Source organism: Mesocricetus auratus, unplaced genomic scaffold (assembly GCF_017639785.1).
Source record: "Mesocricetus auratus isolate SY011 unplaced genomic scaffold, BCM_Maur_2.0 Super-Scaffold_100007, whole genome shotgun sequence".
NCBI classification, from domain to species: Eukaryota; Metazoa; Chordata; class Mammalia; order Rodentia; family Cricetidae; genus Mesocricetus; species Mesocricetus auratus.
In genome coordinates, this window is record NW_024429191.1 from 16,224,522 (window position 1) to 16,239,268 (window position 14,747).

Consider the following 14,747-nt stretch of genomic DNA (forward strand, 5'->3'; position numbering starts at 1 on the left):
TGAATAAAGAACATATGGTATTTGTACACAACATGCTCTTATTTAGTTGTAAAGAAAAGTGAAATCAGGACATCTGCAGGAAAATGGGTAGAATTCTCATGCTAAGTGAAATAAACTAGACTCTGGCAAATGCCATGTTTTCTGTCATATGGGAATCCTATTCGTGTGTGTGTGTGTGTGTGTGTGTGTGTGTGTGTGTCTGTGTGTGTGTGTTTGAAGTTCATATTGCTTCTCAGAGAAGGTTCTTCCATTTCTCTATGTCTAGTGTCAAAGTCAAGATTACCATAAGAAGGAAGGAAGAAATCCTAAAGGATAGGTAGGTAGGTAGATAGATAAACAGAATAAATAGCATATAAATCAGAAATGGGGGGCTGGAATGAGGAAGAGAGGGACAATGGTGGGTGGGGAGTGTAAGATAGCTGGGGGACATATAAAAACAAAATATGTATGGAAATACCACATTGAAACCCATTAATTTGTATTTTAAAACACCAAATACATAAATACACAAATAAATAAAAAAGGAACACAGGTTTGAAATTGCTTTGAAAAGCACACTGGTAAGAAGCCTCAAATGGTAAGTGCTTTCTTTGTAAGCATGAGGGCCTGAGTTGGGATCCCAGCACCCACATACAGTCCTGGGTGTGGCAGACATGCCTATAGTCCTAGGGCTGAGGGGGCAGAGACAGGCAGGTCCCCAGGGCTCCAGGCTCAGCAAGAGACTGTCACAAAACATGAGGTGGAGAGACACTGGGCAAGATACATTGCTCAGGGGCCTCCACACACATGCACATGCATACAACACACGTGCACGCGCACACACACACACACACACACACACAGAAGAGCGAGAGAGAGGGATGGGGGAGGGGGGAGGGAGACAGGGAGGGAAATACAGGGACACAGAAACAGAAAGACAGAGGGAGGGAGGGAGGGAAGGAGGGAGTGAGAGAAGTACTGATATCAGGCATAAATGCCTGGCTTTAGTTTAGCAGCAGCATAGGCAGCATGCCCACTATGGCCAGGCAGATGTTTGGTGCCACAGGACAATGGTTTCCATCCTGGGATATTTATGGCCACTTGCCATGACTTTTTATTTTCTATTACTCCCAGGTGCCATCAGCACTATTATTTAATTACCAATCTAAAATCTAATGTGCCTTTTTTTTAAAGCTTGGGGAGATCCATTCAGAAAAGGAACTCCCCATCACTGTCACACAGGACAGAGGACTGACTTGCAAACCCCAAACGAACTGTAAAACAGAGAGGAGGCAAAGCCATGCACTTTCCAGCAAACACCATTGAGGTCTTTGCCAGAGAGCGAGTCTTAGCCCAGCTCTCTAGGCTGAAAGATGAGACATGTTAAAGAGGGTTGCTACATGCGACTAAGTGACAGAGCTCAGAGACCCTGAGAAGTGACAAATTCCCCATAGTGCTTGTGGCGCCGAATCCCTCCTCTGTGTACCATATAAACCTGCCCAAGTTTCATCAGAGACAGACAGGAGTCGTGGGGAATGTCAGGAAGATTGAGCATGTGAATCCTGTCCCCACCATCCCCCTCCTCCTTTGAGGAGGTCCCTCCCTACCCCGCACTCTCCTCGGTGAGCACATCTCTGAGTAGAGAAGCTGTTGTTTCAAGGCAGACTTAAGTATCTGGGGGAGGGGAGTGCCCGTCACAGCCTAGTGTTGGTCAGAGAGCTGTTTCTAAACAGCATGAGTTCTTCTGGACTCCAGGCCAATTTTCTTTTGCCTTTCGAGACAGGATTTCTCTGTGTAGGCTTGGCTGTCCTGTCCCGGCTACATCTTAATTGCCTCTTCCACTTGGGTTGTGAGTAGCAGGTCCAACCACTCTGTGAATCTCCTAAGTGGCAAATTAAGGCTGATTTAGACAGGACGTGTGGGTGAGCCAGGGTTAGAACTGCTGTTCTCTGCGGAGCCCATTCTCCCAGGGTCAGCTGGTGGGAGCAGGTGGCGGCAGGTGTGGTCCTGCCTGGCCTGGCTGCTCTCCCAGCTCCCTTTCTCAGCTGCCACGGCAGCTTCTGTGAGTCCGCCCTTTATTTTAGACTCTCTCTAATTGTTTCTGGATTCAATTTGGCTGGACTTCGTTCAAATTGATCTGATTCCCACTTATCCAGTCTCCATGAAGCCCTGAGATTACGAAAGCCATCTTGCTGGTCAGAAAATCCTGATAATCTCATTTTTCTTTCTTCTTTTCTTCTCTCCCAGGGAAGTAGAAACATAGCGGAGGGTCTTGGTAAGTCTGTGAATGGTTTCATTTTTGCCTTGGTAGCATGTGGGCTTCTCTTCGTTCACTTCTGGCTGATTAATTGCTAAGACATCCAGTGTTAAGCAAGGCTGTGTGAAACATATTTGTGTGGAGCAGGATTTGTTCCTTCATTGCCCAAGCTGAGGCAGATGTGCTCTGCCTCCATGGTCACTGGGTGCCTTCTTCTCAAACGTGATTATCCTCTCTCCTCCAGCTCAAAGGGGTCACTTGCTCGGCAAGGCTTTCTAAATAAAGGGGCGCTTGCTATCACTCTCTGGGTAACCCCTTGTCCTGCTTTACTTTTCTTCATAGTACTCACCATTATGTGCATGCGTGTGTGTGGGGGGGGGGCTTCCCAAGAGATACTTGAATTTGAAATGGTAGTGAGTTGGGGACAAAGTCCTACCAAACAATGGGGAAGAGAGGAAGATTTGGAAGGGCATCAGAACAGGTAGCTCCCGGTGAGATACAGGGAGGTGCCAGCTTAGCTATAGATCCTGGGTGCAAAGGTGCTGGCTGCTTTGCTTGGGTGCAGACACTGGCTTCAGTTCCTAAAGATGTAAAGCTTGTCTGGGATGTGCTGCGTGGCCATAGTTGACCATGGAAGTCAATAATTGCTGTGTGAGGCAACAAGGCAGCCCTGTGCCTCAGGCAGCTCTGACTTCCTTTCCCATTTTGGGGGATAGACAAGTGATCACCTGAGTGTGGGTGCCTCTATAGTCATGGCTAAGAACTGTGGGTCTCTTGGAACATAGGGAGCCCTGTTCTTGGGTTTCCTTTATGACTCTTTTATAGAATGCATGGACAGATGAGATCACCCTTGCCTGCTTGCTAGAAGTTGGCCTTATTGGGCCTGATCCCTTTGCATCCATCCACACATCCCCATTTCTTTGTCTTCTATCTCTCCAAGGACAAGCGCTTTGTCCTGCTCCTGACTGTCTTACATCTGCTACACCAGGCTCTCCAGGATCTTTCCTGGATGGGTGGATGAATGGAGGGATGGGTGGACAGAGAGTGGGCAGGACATCTTATTTCCCCAACTTCTTGCTTATCCTGTGAAGTAGATCATCTTTGTCCCCACAGTGCCTCCTTTCATGCCCATCTGCAAGCTTCTGTGTCCTGCTGATTTCTGTCTATAATCTTCTCATCCCTGAGTCAGTGCAGGCCACTTTCCTTCTTTAGGCTCAGTGTGACACAGGGCCTCCTAGAGTGTGCCATATCTTTAAAATACGAACACACACACACACACACACACACACTTTTCTCTCTCTCACACAGACTGTCTCTCTCTGACACACACACACACACACTCTCTCTCTCACACACACACACAGTATACACACTTACTTGAGAGAAAAGTGCTTGGCCTATCCACGGCTGTACCCTAAGAATCTCACATGGTGCTACTGTGCTTTTTGGATAAATAGCTGAGCAGACATCTCTGTGGGAGCAGAGACTTCCTTCTATCTGAGCCACTGCTCACGCTCTGTGTATATATGTCACCAGGGAAACCTCTGCAGGTCTGGAATAGGGGCTTAGGCATCTGTGATAACTCATTGCTTTGCTAGTAATGGCAACATCGAGGGGGAGAAGTCAGGCCAGGGCTTTACCTTAGAAGAAGCTCACTTCTCACTATCCCTCCATGGAGTGTCCTTCACAGAGAAGGCCTTCTGGTTTACTAACCAGAAAGGGAGAGAGAGACAGGCAGAGAGAGAGAGAGACAGAGAGACAGAGAGACAGAGAGAGACAGAGAGAGAGAGAAAGAGAGACAGAGACAGAGAGACAGAGAGACAGAGAGAGAGAGAGAGAGAGAGAGAGAGAGAGAGAGAGAGAGAGAGAGAAGAGAAGAGGAAAGGAGAGGAGAGAGAGAATTTGAACTATGCATTTCTAGTACAGCCCCTCTGCCAGCCGACTCCTTCCTGGGTAGGAAGGGCTCTCAGAAAAGTCATTTCAATATTTCAGTGGGACAGATGTGAAGTGGTCAGTAAATGCCCCAGAATACTCCCTACACAGTCCCTCCATTTTCCTGGACATGATCCTGCAGTTCCCTGCGTTGCCAGCCCTAGAGTTTTACCGTCAAGTGTAGGACCCTCCCCCAGACGTCTAGCGGTCTCCCAGGACAGCCGCCTGACAGGATGTTACTGCTGTACCTGGGTAGCAAAGTCTCACCTGTCACGTAGTTCTTCAAATCCAGCTCATTGCTGAGGGGATTGTTATTCTTGAACATATACAGGTTGAAGGGGGCTGGCTCCTTGCCCACATTCCTCCACATGGTGTAGTCAGGGGATGTCCACCGTCCTGCTAGCACATCGTAATCACGCTGAGTAAAGTGGACAAGCTTGGTGAGGGGATCATAGAGGCCCCCGTGGAAGCCAATGACCATCTGAAAGTCAGGGTTAGAGTCATAGTAAATCTCCCCATAGGCTGTGTACTGCAGTTGCTTGATCATGAGGCCATTGATGCTAAACACAGCCAGAGGGGTCCCAGTGTTATCAGAGGCAACATAGTACTCCTCCCCACTGCTGCTCTCCATGGCAAAGAGGTGGCCCTGGAGGTCATAGTAGAGCGAAGTGATCTCAGAGTTGGAATGGTTGTAGACGTGAGTGATACGGGTAGGGTTGTGGAGGTCAGAGTAGAAGTACTGCAGGTGGTGGCCCAGGTTGGTCTTGTAGGAAGCCCGCCGGCCCACACCATCATAACGGTACTGCACACTCCACCCACTGGCCTTGTTGTATGCTCTCGTTAGAAGGCCCTTGGAATTATATTCAAAGATGTCAGACCCTCGCTGGCACAAATAGCCATCGTCATCGATTTTGTACTGCACGTCTCCCAGCCTGGTTATCCGGTCACGGAGGTCATAGCGTAGGGGCATGAGGCGAGCACTGTTTCCTGGGTTTAGCAGGTGTAGGTTCCCATTGAGGTCGTAACTATAGCGCCAGGTAGGCCGGTCATTGACTGCCACACTCTGGAGCTGGCCATCCCCGTCATAGTCATAGGTGTACTTGGTGGTGTTGGCATAGGGTCCTAACTTCAATTCCCTCTTGATGACCCTACCCATGCTGTCATATTGAACTGTCATCCAGTACATGAGGGACCGGAACATCTCATATTGCACTTCCTTGATGCGCCCATGGGTGTCAAAATGCTTGCTGAGAGTCATGACAGCAGTGGTGATGATCTGGTTGATGTCGTAGTAGATGACCCCAAACTTGCCAAAGTGTTCCACCTTGCCAGAAATCTCATCGTAGCGGTAGAGGTCAACAGGTAGGGGAGTCTCACTTATGACAGGTTTGATGCTGGCAATGCGGAAGCTGTTGTCATGATAGGTGTAGTCAAACCTGGCATTGATCATGCCTTCTTCAGAGAACCTGTAAATCTGCTTGTCCACAAGGGGCCCAACCTTTCGGTACCTGATGGTACAGGAGAAGCCCCCGCTTTGGAGATTAACCATCTTCAGAACACCGGTTGTCTCATCGTACCCGAAGGTGACAGCTGTGCTGTCATAGACGATCTCTGATAACTTGGAGAGTTTTCCATACTTGTAGAACACCTGGCGCCCAGTGCCCAAGAAAGACGTCTTTAGGATGCGGCCATCATCGCTGTAGTCGAAGATGACTGATGCGTTGCTTTCAGGTGGGTTGTAAATGTTTCGGATGTAGCCAATGGAGGTGTGTGTGGACATGCTGTGCCGGGCAACACTGGGCATAGTGACAGCATGGAGGCGTTCAGAGGAGTCATATTCAAATATGTACTGACGTTGGCTCTGCAGCAGGAGGACCATGGACTGGGAAAGAAATAGGAATAGATGAGTTGACTCTTTTTGACCAAGAACCCAAATGATAGAATTAACCCCATTTCCCTATGTGTCAGTTCAAAAGTCATGGAGGCCACAGAACTTTTTCCCCTCCTTTTTTCTTTTATTCTTTCTTTTTCCTTTTCCTTTCTTTTCCCTTCTCTTTCCTTCCTTCCTTCTTTTGAGACAGAGTTCTTACCATGTAGCTTGGAACCCACTATGTAGACCAGGCTCACCTGCAATCCACAGAAATCCACCTGCAGCCCAAGCACTGGGATGTTAGGTGGGCCACCATACTTGACTGTGTGGCATTTTGATCCAAGACTAAATAGGCTCATATCTCAGAGCAGACCTTAATGAGGATCTTGTGAAAAGGTATACTGTCTCAGTAGGCCTAGGCAGGGTCTGAGAGCCTACACTTGTGCCCCCCCAAAAGATGATATAATTGCCTGTGGTGAGTGTGGAGGGCCTGGAGGCCTGGCAGAAAGCATGGGGTTTGTCTTCAGGTTCAATGTTAAGAGCTCTGTATAGAGCTGATCTGCCACTGGCCACACTGGAGAGGAGTGTGCATGGCGTTTTTATTGCCTTTGATAAAATCTGGAAGCATACATTCCTTTGAGAAACTGTGAGAAAGTGAAATTCCCCACAATCAGTGAGCCCGGGAAGGACTTGCCTCAGCAAGAGGCAGCTGGAAGACCCCTGCCTCCCAGACAACCACTACAGAACACTATGGCGGGGTGAGAACGGCATTAGGTACGGACTCCTTCTGTAGAGCTAACTGCTCTGTATGTGGGTTATACATGTGTGTATCTGTGCATGTGCGCATGTGTATGCATGTATATGTGTAAGCATTTCACCTGTGCATGTCTGTGGAGGCCAGAGGTTGACAATGGCTGTCTTCTTCAATTGATCTCTACTATGTATGTATGTATGTATGTATGTATGTATGTATGTATGTATGTATGCATGTGTTTTTGAGACAGAATCTCACTATGTAGCCATGGTTGGCCTGGAACTCACAGAGATCTGCCTGCACCTCTGTGCAGGGGCTGGGACTAAAGGTATGCACTGTCACCCCTGGCACCACTTTACTTTTTGAAATAGGGTCTCTCACTGAGCCTAAACTTACCATTCTGTCTAGGCTGGCCGGCCAGCAAACATCCAAGAGTTTTCCCTCTCCATCCTCACTCTCCCAGCACTAGGATTACAAGTGTGTACCAACTTGCCTGCTCCTGGGGATTTACACCGAAGTGGCAAGCACTTTACCCATGAAGCCATCTGCCCAGCTCCTGTGAGATATCCATGTAATGTTTTGGTGAGAAAGGAAGTCTCTTAGCCTGTACCAAGGTGGAGCAAACAAAAGGACCTGCCCAAGGACTAGAAGATGGTCAGGGCAGCATTTCAAGGTCTCAGCAAGTGCTCTTAAGGGGCCTCTTCATTCTGTTCTTCCACTAGAACTTTCTCCTCAAGGATCTCCAACTTGGTACTGACAGACACAGGGGACTATGCAGAGAGAATCTTCTGGCTGCTTTGGCCAAAGTGGGAAGGTGTAGCTGTGCGCACGGTAGTTTCTTGCAGACTTCCCTCCCCTAGTGGCTTAATTTAGGGCAAGCAGAAGTGGTGCAGTGAGTTCCCAACTCATAAGTAATGCTTTGTCTTGCTGTCAGTGCATGGCTCTGTTCGATTCAACATCACTGCCTTTTTTGTTTTCATTTTTGTTTTCTTAATTAAATAAAACGATTCATCCTTTTTGCCATGACTGGCTGTCTAGCATCTTTTTCTTCCTCTTTTATTGGTAATAGCCCTGAGCTATGAATAACAGTTTTCTGCGGGTTCTTTCTTCCCCTCTGTGCTTGGGGAATACGAGGGGAGTCCTGTGGAGTTGGTAAAGACGTTAAGGCGTTAAGATGACTTATGGCTAGGTATCTCAGGCCGGCTGAGGCGGCTGAGGAAGGGAAGTGATGGGGTGGCAAGGTGGGGGTGGTGGGGATGGGGAAGACGCCCCGCCGATGGGTGGTGCGACATGGTTACCCACCTTGTCAAGATAGGAATAGCTCCAGACCTTCCCGTCGGCAAACATGCGGGACACAATCCGACCCTGCTTGTCAATGTCCGTTCTCTCGCTCATGGCGCCACGTTGAAGGCCGGCCAAGCGTCCATTGAAGAAGTAGGAGACGTTGACAGCTGCCAGCCCACTGCTTGGGAGCCACAGGAAGGGGCGGCCCACCTGGTCATAAATGATCCTCAGGGTGAATTTCCGGTGGTCGTCATAGATCTTCTCTGTCCGGATGTTCCGGTCATAATCAATGGAGAGAAGATTCCTCCCATGGACCTGGGGAAACACAAGGGTGCTGGTTTGAAAGGCATGTTCCAGGGTGCTGAGGAGGACCCAGCTGGAGTGATCGAGGAGTGATCAGAGGAGGGAGAAACATGATATTCTGTTCATGTTTTAAGCTTCAGCATTTCTGCACACATAGGAAATGGCAAAGTTTTACGTCGTGCTTTGGGACCTAAGTGAGGCTGCTTTGGGTCAGCCGTGGCTGCTGCGAGCCCTTAGGCAGCCTGTGCCCTACATGATTACAAAGGCTGCCATCACATCCTGGAAAGTGCGCTGGAGAGATGGCTCAGTGGTAAAGAACACTGTCCTTGCAGAGGATCTCGGTTCGATATCCAGCACCCACATGACAGCTAACAACTCCAAGATCTGATACCCTCACATGGACATACATGCAAGCAAAACACCAATGTACATAAGATAAGTAAATTATTAAAAAGAGTCTACCCTCAGACTAAGACAATTTATGCTTTTCCTACAATAGAATCCTTTTTTCTTTTTGGCATATCTTCAGCCACCCAGTCTAATAATCTTTAATAAGAGCAGGTGCTATGATTTCTTATGAAATATTGTGTGAAGGTGCCTAAATGGGGTTACAGAGGGCTCAGCAACCCACATCTTACAGAGACCTGGGAATATAAATATAAAAAATATAACTATGAGATTCCAATAGGAAGTCTTTTATTTTAAATATCTAGAGGAAAATCTTGCCATTGTGTGAGACGCTGTTGAGGAGACCCCCGCAGGGCTGTGACTTCCAACAAAAGGGAAAAAGTGATTTACTTAGATTTGAAAGGAACAGGGGAACACGTCCAGACATAATTTAATATTTATTTAGAAGTTGATCTGATCAGAGGAGAAAGCCTGTCTCAAAAGGCAGAGCTGGGAGACTAGACTCTGGTTAGGGGCAAAGGAGAGGGACTCCTGGGACCCCGAGAGCCCCTGAGTGCATGCTTGCAAGCGAATGAAACGAAGCCGGCTCAGCCCAGACTCTTACAACGTAATTTACTGCAACTCCACACGTCCCTGGGGTGGCTGCTGAGAGCCGGGGAGACAAGAGCATGCGGGAGAAGAGCTGGTAGCTGTCTGCTGCCTCCTCACCTGCCCTGCCCAACGCAGCTGCTCTTAATGAAGATGGCAGCGATGACGCCAGCAGTGCTGACAAGACACAGGTGGGCTGAGCGCTACCACGGAAGGGGTGAGGTCAGAGGCTTCGCACCCATTGCTCAGGTAGTGCTCACAAAGACCGCCCGACACCGGGCGAAACCCAGAGACAGCATGCACGCGCTCAGAGTCACACAGTGGGGGCTGTGAGCTGGCTCAGTAGGTAGGAGAGCTTGCTGTGCAAGCAGGAGGGTCTGGGTTCAGATCCCCGGCACCCACGTCAAAAGCTCAGTGTGACCGAGCGTCCCTGCTACCTCAGTGCTGTGGGGGTGAGGACAGGAAGATGAATGGGGCTTGCTGGATGCCACCCAACCCTTTCTGAGAAAAAAAAAAAGTTGGGAGAGCGACGGCAGGATGTCCTTCTGTGCTCTCCAAGCTTGGGCACAGGTGAACACATGAATATCATACACACACACATCACACACACACATCACACACACATACATCACATCACACACACACACATATCACACACACACATCACACACACAATCGTGCAGTAGAGAAGCACGTTTGTCTGAACTTAGGCGTGACTCATCTAGTCAGCTTCTTTCCCATTTGACCTGGGTCACAGCCTCCTGAGCTTCTTTTCACCGAGTTCCTGGTGACATGGAAGAGGCTGAGGGGCCAGTAAGGCCTTGACCCAACCCTGGAGGGTTCTGTTTCGCAGCTTGTAGGGAGATTGAGAATAATGATAGCCCTACAGGGACCTGCATTCTGGGGAAAAGCTCTGTGTACAGGTAAAGAACTGCTTTCCCCAGCATCCTTTGGGGATAGGAGCAGCCTACAAAGAGGAAGTGGTACTTACTGGTTGTCTATTTGAGGAGCTATTCTTCCTTGAAAGGAAGCTGGCACAGCTGAGAAGTTGGCAGTTTTTGCCCTTCCCACTTTCCACTTTTTCCTAGGTGAAATGTGGATGCAATGGCTGGTGCCTAAGCTTCCACTTTATGAATATGAGGTGAATTTTGTTTTGTTTTGAGGACAGAGTTTTCTATTGTAGTTCAGGTTTGTCTGGAACTCATATATATGGCTTATATTGTACTTCATGCTACAAACTTAGACTTCTTGCAATTCTTCTGCCTCAGTCTCCCAAGTACTGGGATCATAGGTATAAACCACCATGAGGTGGTTTTTGAGGATGGAACCTCTAAGGTGGTGGCTCAAAGAGAACTTGCTATCACTGAAATACATGTCCATGAAAGGGTTCCTTCTAGGCTTGTTTTTGGTTTGGGGTTTTTTTTGTTTTGTTTTTGTTTTTGTTTTTTTGAGACAGGGTTTCTCTGTGTAACAGTCCTGGCTGTCCTGGAACTCACTCTGTAGAACAGGCTGGCCTTGAACTCACTCTGTAGAACAGGCTGGCCTTGAACTCACAAAGATCTGCCTGCTTCTGTCTCTGGAGTGCTGGAATTAAAGGCATGCACCATCACTGCCTGGTGCTTCTAGGCCTTATCATAAGGAAATATAAACCTATGCCATATATAAGCTTTCATTACTTCTTTAAGCTTTGTTTTATTTGTATGGGTGTTTTGTTTGCATACATATCTGAGCACTGTGCGTGTGCAGTGCCTGTGAAGGCCAGAAGAGGGTGCTGGATCTCCTGGGATGGGACTTGTGAGCTGACATGCAGGTGCTGGGAATTGAGCCCAGGTCTTCTGGAAGAGCAGTCAGTACTCTTAACTACTGAACCATCTCTCCAGTCCCAAGACTGTGTGACATCTAATTGCTGTCACTAGCCTCTGAAAGTAATGTACGATAACCTAGTTGGTACTTTCTGTAATCTAACATTATTATGATCTTCACAATTTCTATAGAAACCTCTCTTTTTCTCTCTTTCTCTCTCTGTGTGTGTGCATGCATGCCTCTCTCTCTCTCTCTCTCTCTCTCTCTCTCTCTCTCTCTCTCTCTCTCTCTCTCTCTCTCTCTCTCTCTCTCTCTCTCTCTCTCTCTCTCTCTCTCTCTCTCTCTCTCTCTCTCTCTCTCTCTCTCTCTCTCTCTCTCTCTCTGTGTGTGTGTGTGTGTAGGAATGTACGTATGGAGACCAGATGTCAATATTGGGTGAGAAAGCATCACTCAGGGTCTCACCAATTTGGCTAGACTTTATGGAGGGCAAGTCCAGCATGCTGCCTCCACCTCCCCAGCACTGAGATAACAGGGCACACCAACGTACCCAGCTCTTACATGGGTGCAGGTGGTCAAATGCAGGGGCTCATACTTGACTGGCCACCTCCGCACTCCCTAGAAACAGTGGTGACTGAGCACGGTAGGAGGGGGTCACTTCCACAGCTGCAGAATAGGCTTAAACACAGGACTCCCAGAGGTCCCAGGTCCTTGCTGTTTCCATGGAACCCTCCCCAAGAGGGGAAGACTAGACGTATGAGCCAGAGTGTAGAGCAGACAGCAAACCCAGGGATGGAGACGGGAACTAAGGTGATCGGTATTTGAAAGGAGATTCAAGAGTTTAAGGGGAATATTCCTGTGAACAAACTTGCACTGCCTTGGAAGAGGGTTTGGGAGTCAGAGAGAGGGGAGGACTTCTCTCTCTCTCTCTCTCTCTCTCTCTCTCTCTCTCTCTCTCTCTCTCTCTCTCTCTCTCTCTCTCTCTTAAAACATCCAAAACTTAGTGCTGCCAGAATTCTTGGGAACCTTGTTACAAGTCGGTCATCATCTCAGAGCAAACACTCAGTAGGGTATGACTCCCTAGCTCACCCAGGACCCAGGAAAGGCATTTGGAAAATCACTAGCTGGTGTTGGCAAATGTGAGATTTCTATTAAAAGCCCGGCCCTTCTCATAATTAAATGTAATAAATTCACTGAAAGCCCCACCAAAGAGTTCAGGCCAGTTGTGTAATCTAATCAAAAATATTTAATTCTAAGGGCAGCGTCTATAAGGAGGGTGCCGGGGCTATATGGTATGAGCCAATGGAGGGTCCACCAGGCATGCTCAGCTTTCTGGGGGTGCCTGCCCCCCAGTTTAGAGCATGCAGGGGCTTTAATTTAGCCACACTGTTCTCTTATTCCAAATTAAATTACCCGACTCGCAATATTTAAATTAACCTTGAGGCTTCCTGGAGAACATAAAAGTTATTTTGAATTATTTTCACTGCCAGGATCAGCACAATTCCCTTCTCAGCCGGCTCGGCAGGCATTCAGCGATAGAGAAACCAATTTTTAAATTAATACAATTTTGTGTTTGTAAGGAAGCCATTATTTTTAATTATCGGGCGTTTTCCTCAGCCTAGCTTCCCCAGTTAATAAAACTCAGCTATTTAGCATGGTTTTTATTTTTGCAGAGGGCAGATTTTGGGAAATAGTTTCCCCTCTGGGATTTCCCCCCAGCGTGTTTTGATCTCACCAAGTGCATGCCTGTCACAGGAAGGCTCATAAAAAACCCCAAGAAAAGGAAACACTGTCGTCAAAATGGCCCTGCTGGGCCCATCATGGATGACTCTAACTCAGCTCTAGGGGCACCAGGAGCGTGTGATCTGAGAAACACGAAGGAGGAAATTACACTGTGCTAGCCCCCTCCCAGGAAATGGAACTGTAACACAGCAGGACAGATTTCAGCTAGACACACAGAAGAACCCTTTGCCCATTTCGGCTCCTAGGATGGGAAACCCAGAGAGATGAGCCAGGGATGTTGTGATTGTCTCCAATGTTTAAAAGCAGATATCCCTGCCTTTGAGTTTAGCTATTCACTTACCCAAAGGAAAAGCCTGGCTAGGTGATATTCTCATTCCCTTTCTAGGTCAGCCCTCGGAGACTTAAAAGCATCCATCCCCAGATGCCATGGAATAAGACCCAACACCACATGGGGATCAGCGTTTGTGCAGACAAAACAACTTGGTATAAATTTAATATTAGCTTAAATAATGCATCATTAGAGGGAGAGCCTCTGTAAACACATTAAATAATGGATTCCCCGAGCAAACATTATTTTTGGATGACTAGCTCTTTTGGGTGATGATGGGGAGTGGGAAAAGGGAAAAGATCCAACTCTTGAGTCATAGTTTGACACTGATTAACTGTGTCATTGCAAAGCCACACCTTCACTGACAGTGCCTCAGTTTCCCATCTTTGGTAACTTGCAAGGTCCTGGTGACTAGGTACTTTAACTTGGAATTCCACGTCTCCGGGGCCATGGCTGAGTGAGGAGGTTTGAATGGGATGAATGTATGAGCCCTGTCAACTCTGATCATCTAAAGTGCTGCTGTGGAAAATCAAGACTAGAAAATGTCACTTAAGTGAGCGTCAAACATCTGAAGGGTTTTCCTCCAAAGAACAGTCAGAGTCGTTCTGGAAGGTTCTCCCAACCTAGAACTAAGGCAGAGGTAGAAGGGAGTGACGTTTCAAGACTTCAATTCAAAATTCCACCCATGCCGGGTGTTGGTGGCACACACTTTTAATCTTAGCACTCAGGAGGCAGAGGCAGGTGGATCTCTGTGAGTTCGAGGCCAGCCTGGTCTACAGAGTGAGTTCCAGGACAGCCACCAAAACAATACAGAGAAACCCTGTCTCGAAAAACCAAAACCAAACCAAAACAAAACAAAAACCCCCAAATCCCATCCATCCATCCATGCATCCATCCATGCATATTTACCAAGTACCAACTTGTGTGCTTGCTACTGTGACAGGCACTGACACAGAGCCAGACAACTTCCAGGTGAGGCGCCCGTGGAGACAGGTGAAGTGCGAATGAGCATCAGTGCACTAACGAGAGTGACCATCAGCAAGTGAGTGCAGAATGGTGTGGGACCTGGAGTCAGCACAGGGATTGACCAAAAAAATTCCCAGAGGATGTGCAGGGACCGAGGGACAAGCAAGACTCTGACAGGCAGGCTACCCCTCAGCAGTCCTCTGCATCACCCCTGTGGAGGCTGGCCGAATCTCAAAGACCCTTTCCATAGCCAAGGAGGCTCTGGCTCCTTCAGCTAGTCTACTCCATTCACCTGCTCTTATTTCTGCTCAGGATTCAGGGAGCCCTGCCCCGGCCAATTCAGGGCCTTTGAACATGCAAGGGTCTTAGTACAGAAGGCTTTTCTTCTGCCCCATGGCCAGAAAAATCCTGACACTCATTCTTCGTGTGGTTTTGAGCTCAAATGTCATTTTTTTCAGGGTAGCCATTCTTGACCTAGGCTTTTCTTCAGAGTGCCACCACAGTTTCTTTACAGGACATTTTATCATTGCTTGTG

The 14,747-nt window shown here is 48.0% G+C and overlaps 1 protein-coding gene across 8 annotated transcripts in view; it reads right to left on the bottom strand.

Moving 5' to 3' along the window:
- The window catches only part of Tenm2 (teneurin transmembrane protein 2), a 1,211,860-nt gene that overhangs the window by 9,117 nt on the left and 1,187,996 nt on the right, over positions 1-14,747 (bottom strand). For all 8 annotated transcript variants that reach the window (XM_040748463.1, XM_040748461.1, XM_040748460.1 and 5 more), the window contains 2 exons: positions 8,095-8,391; positions 4,436-6,050 (listed from right to left, as the gene is read on the bottom strand). In XM_040748463.1, coding sequence (XP_040604397.1) covers positions 4,436-6,050; positions 8,095-8,391 — 1,912 coding nt within the window. The remainder of the gene's footprint in view (positions 1-4,435; positions 6,051-8,094; positions 8,392-14,747) is intronic.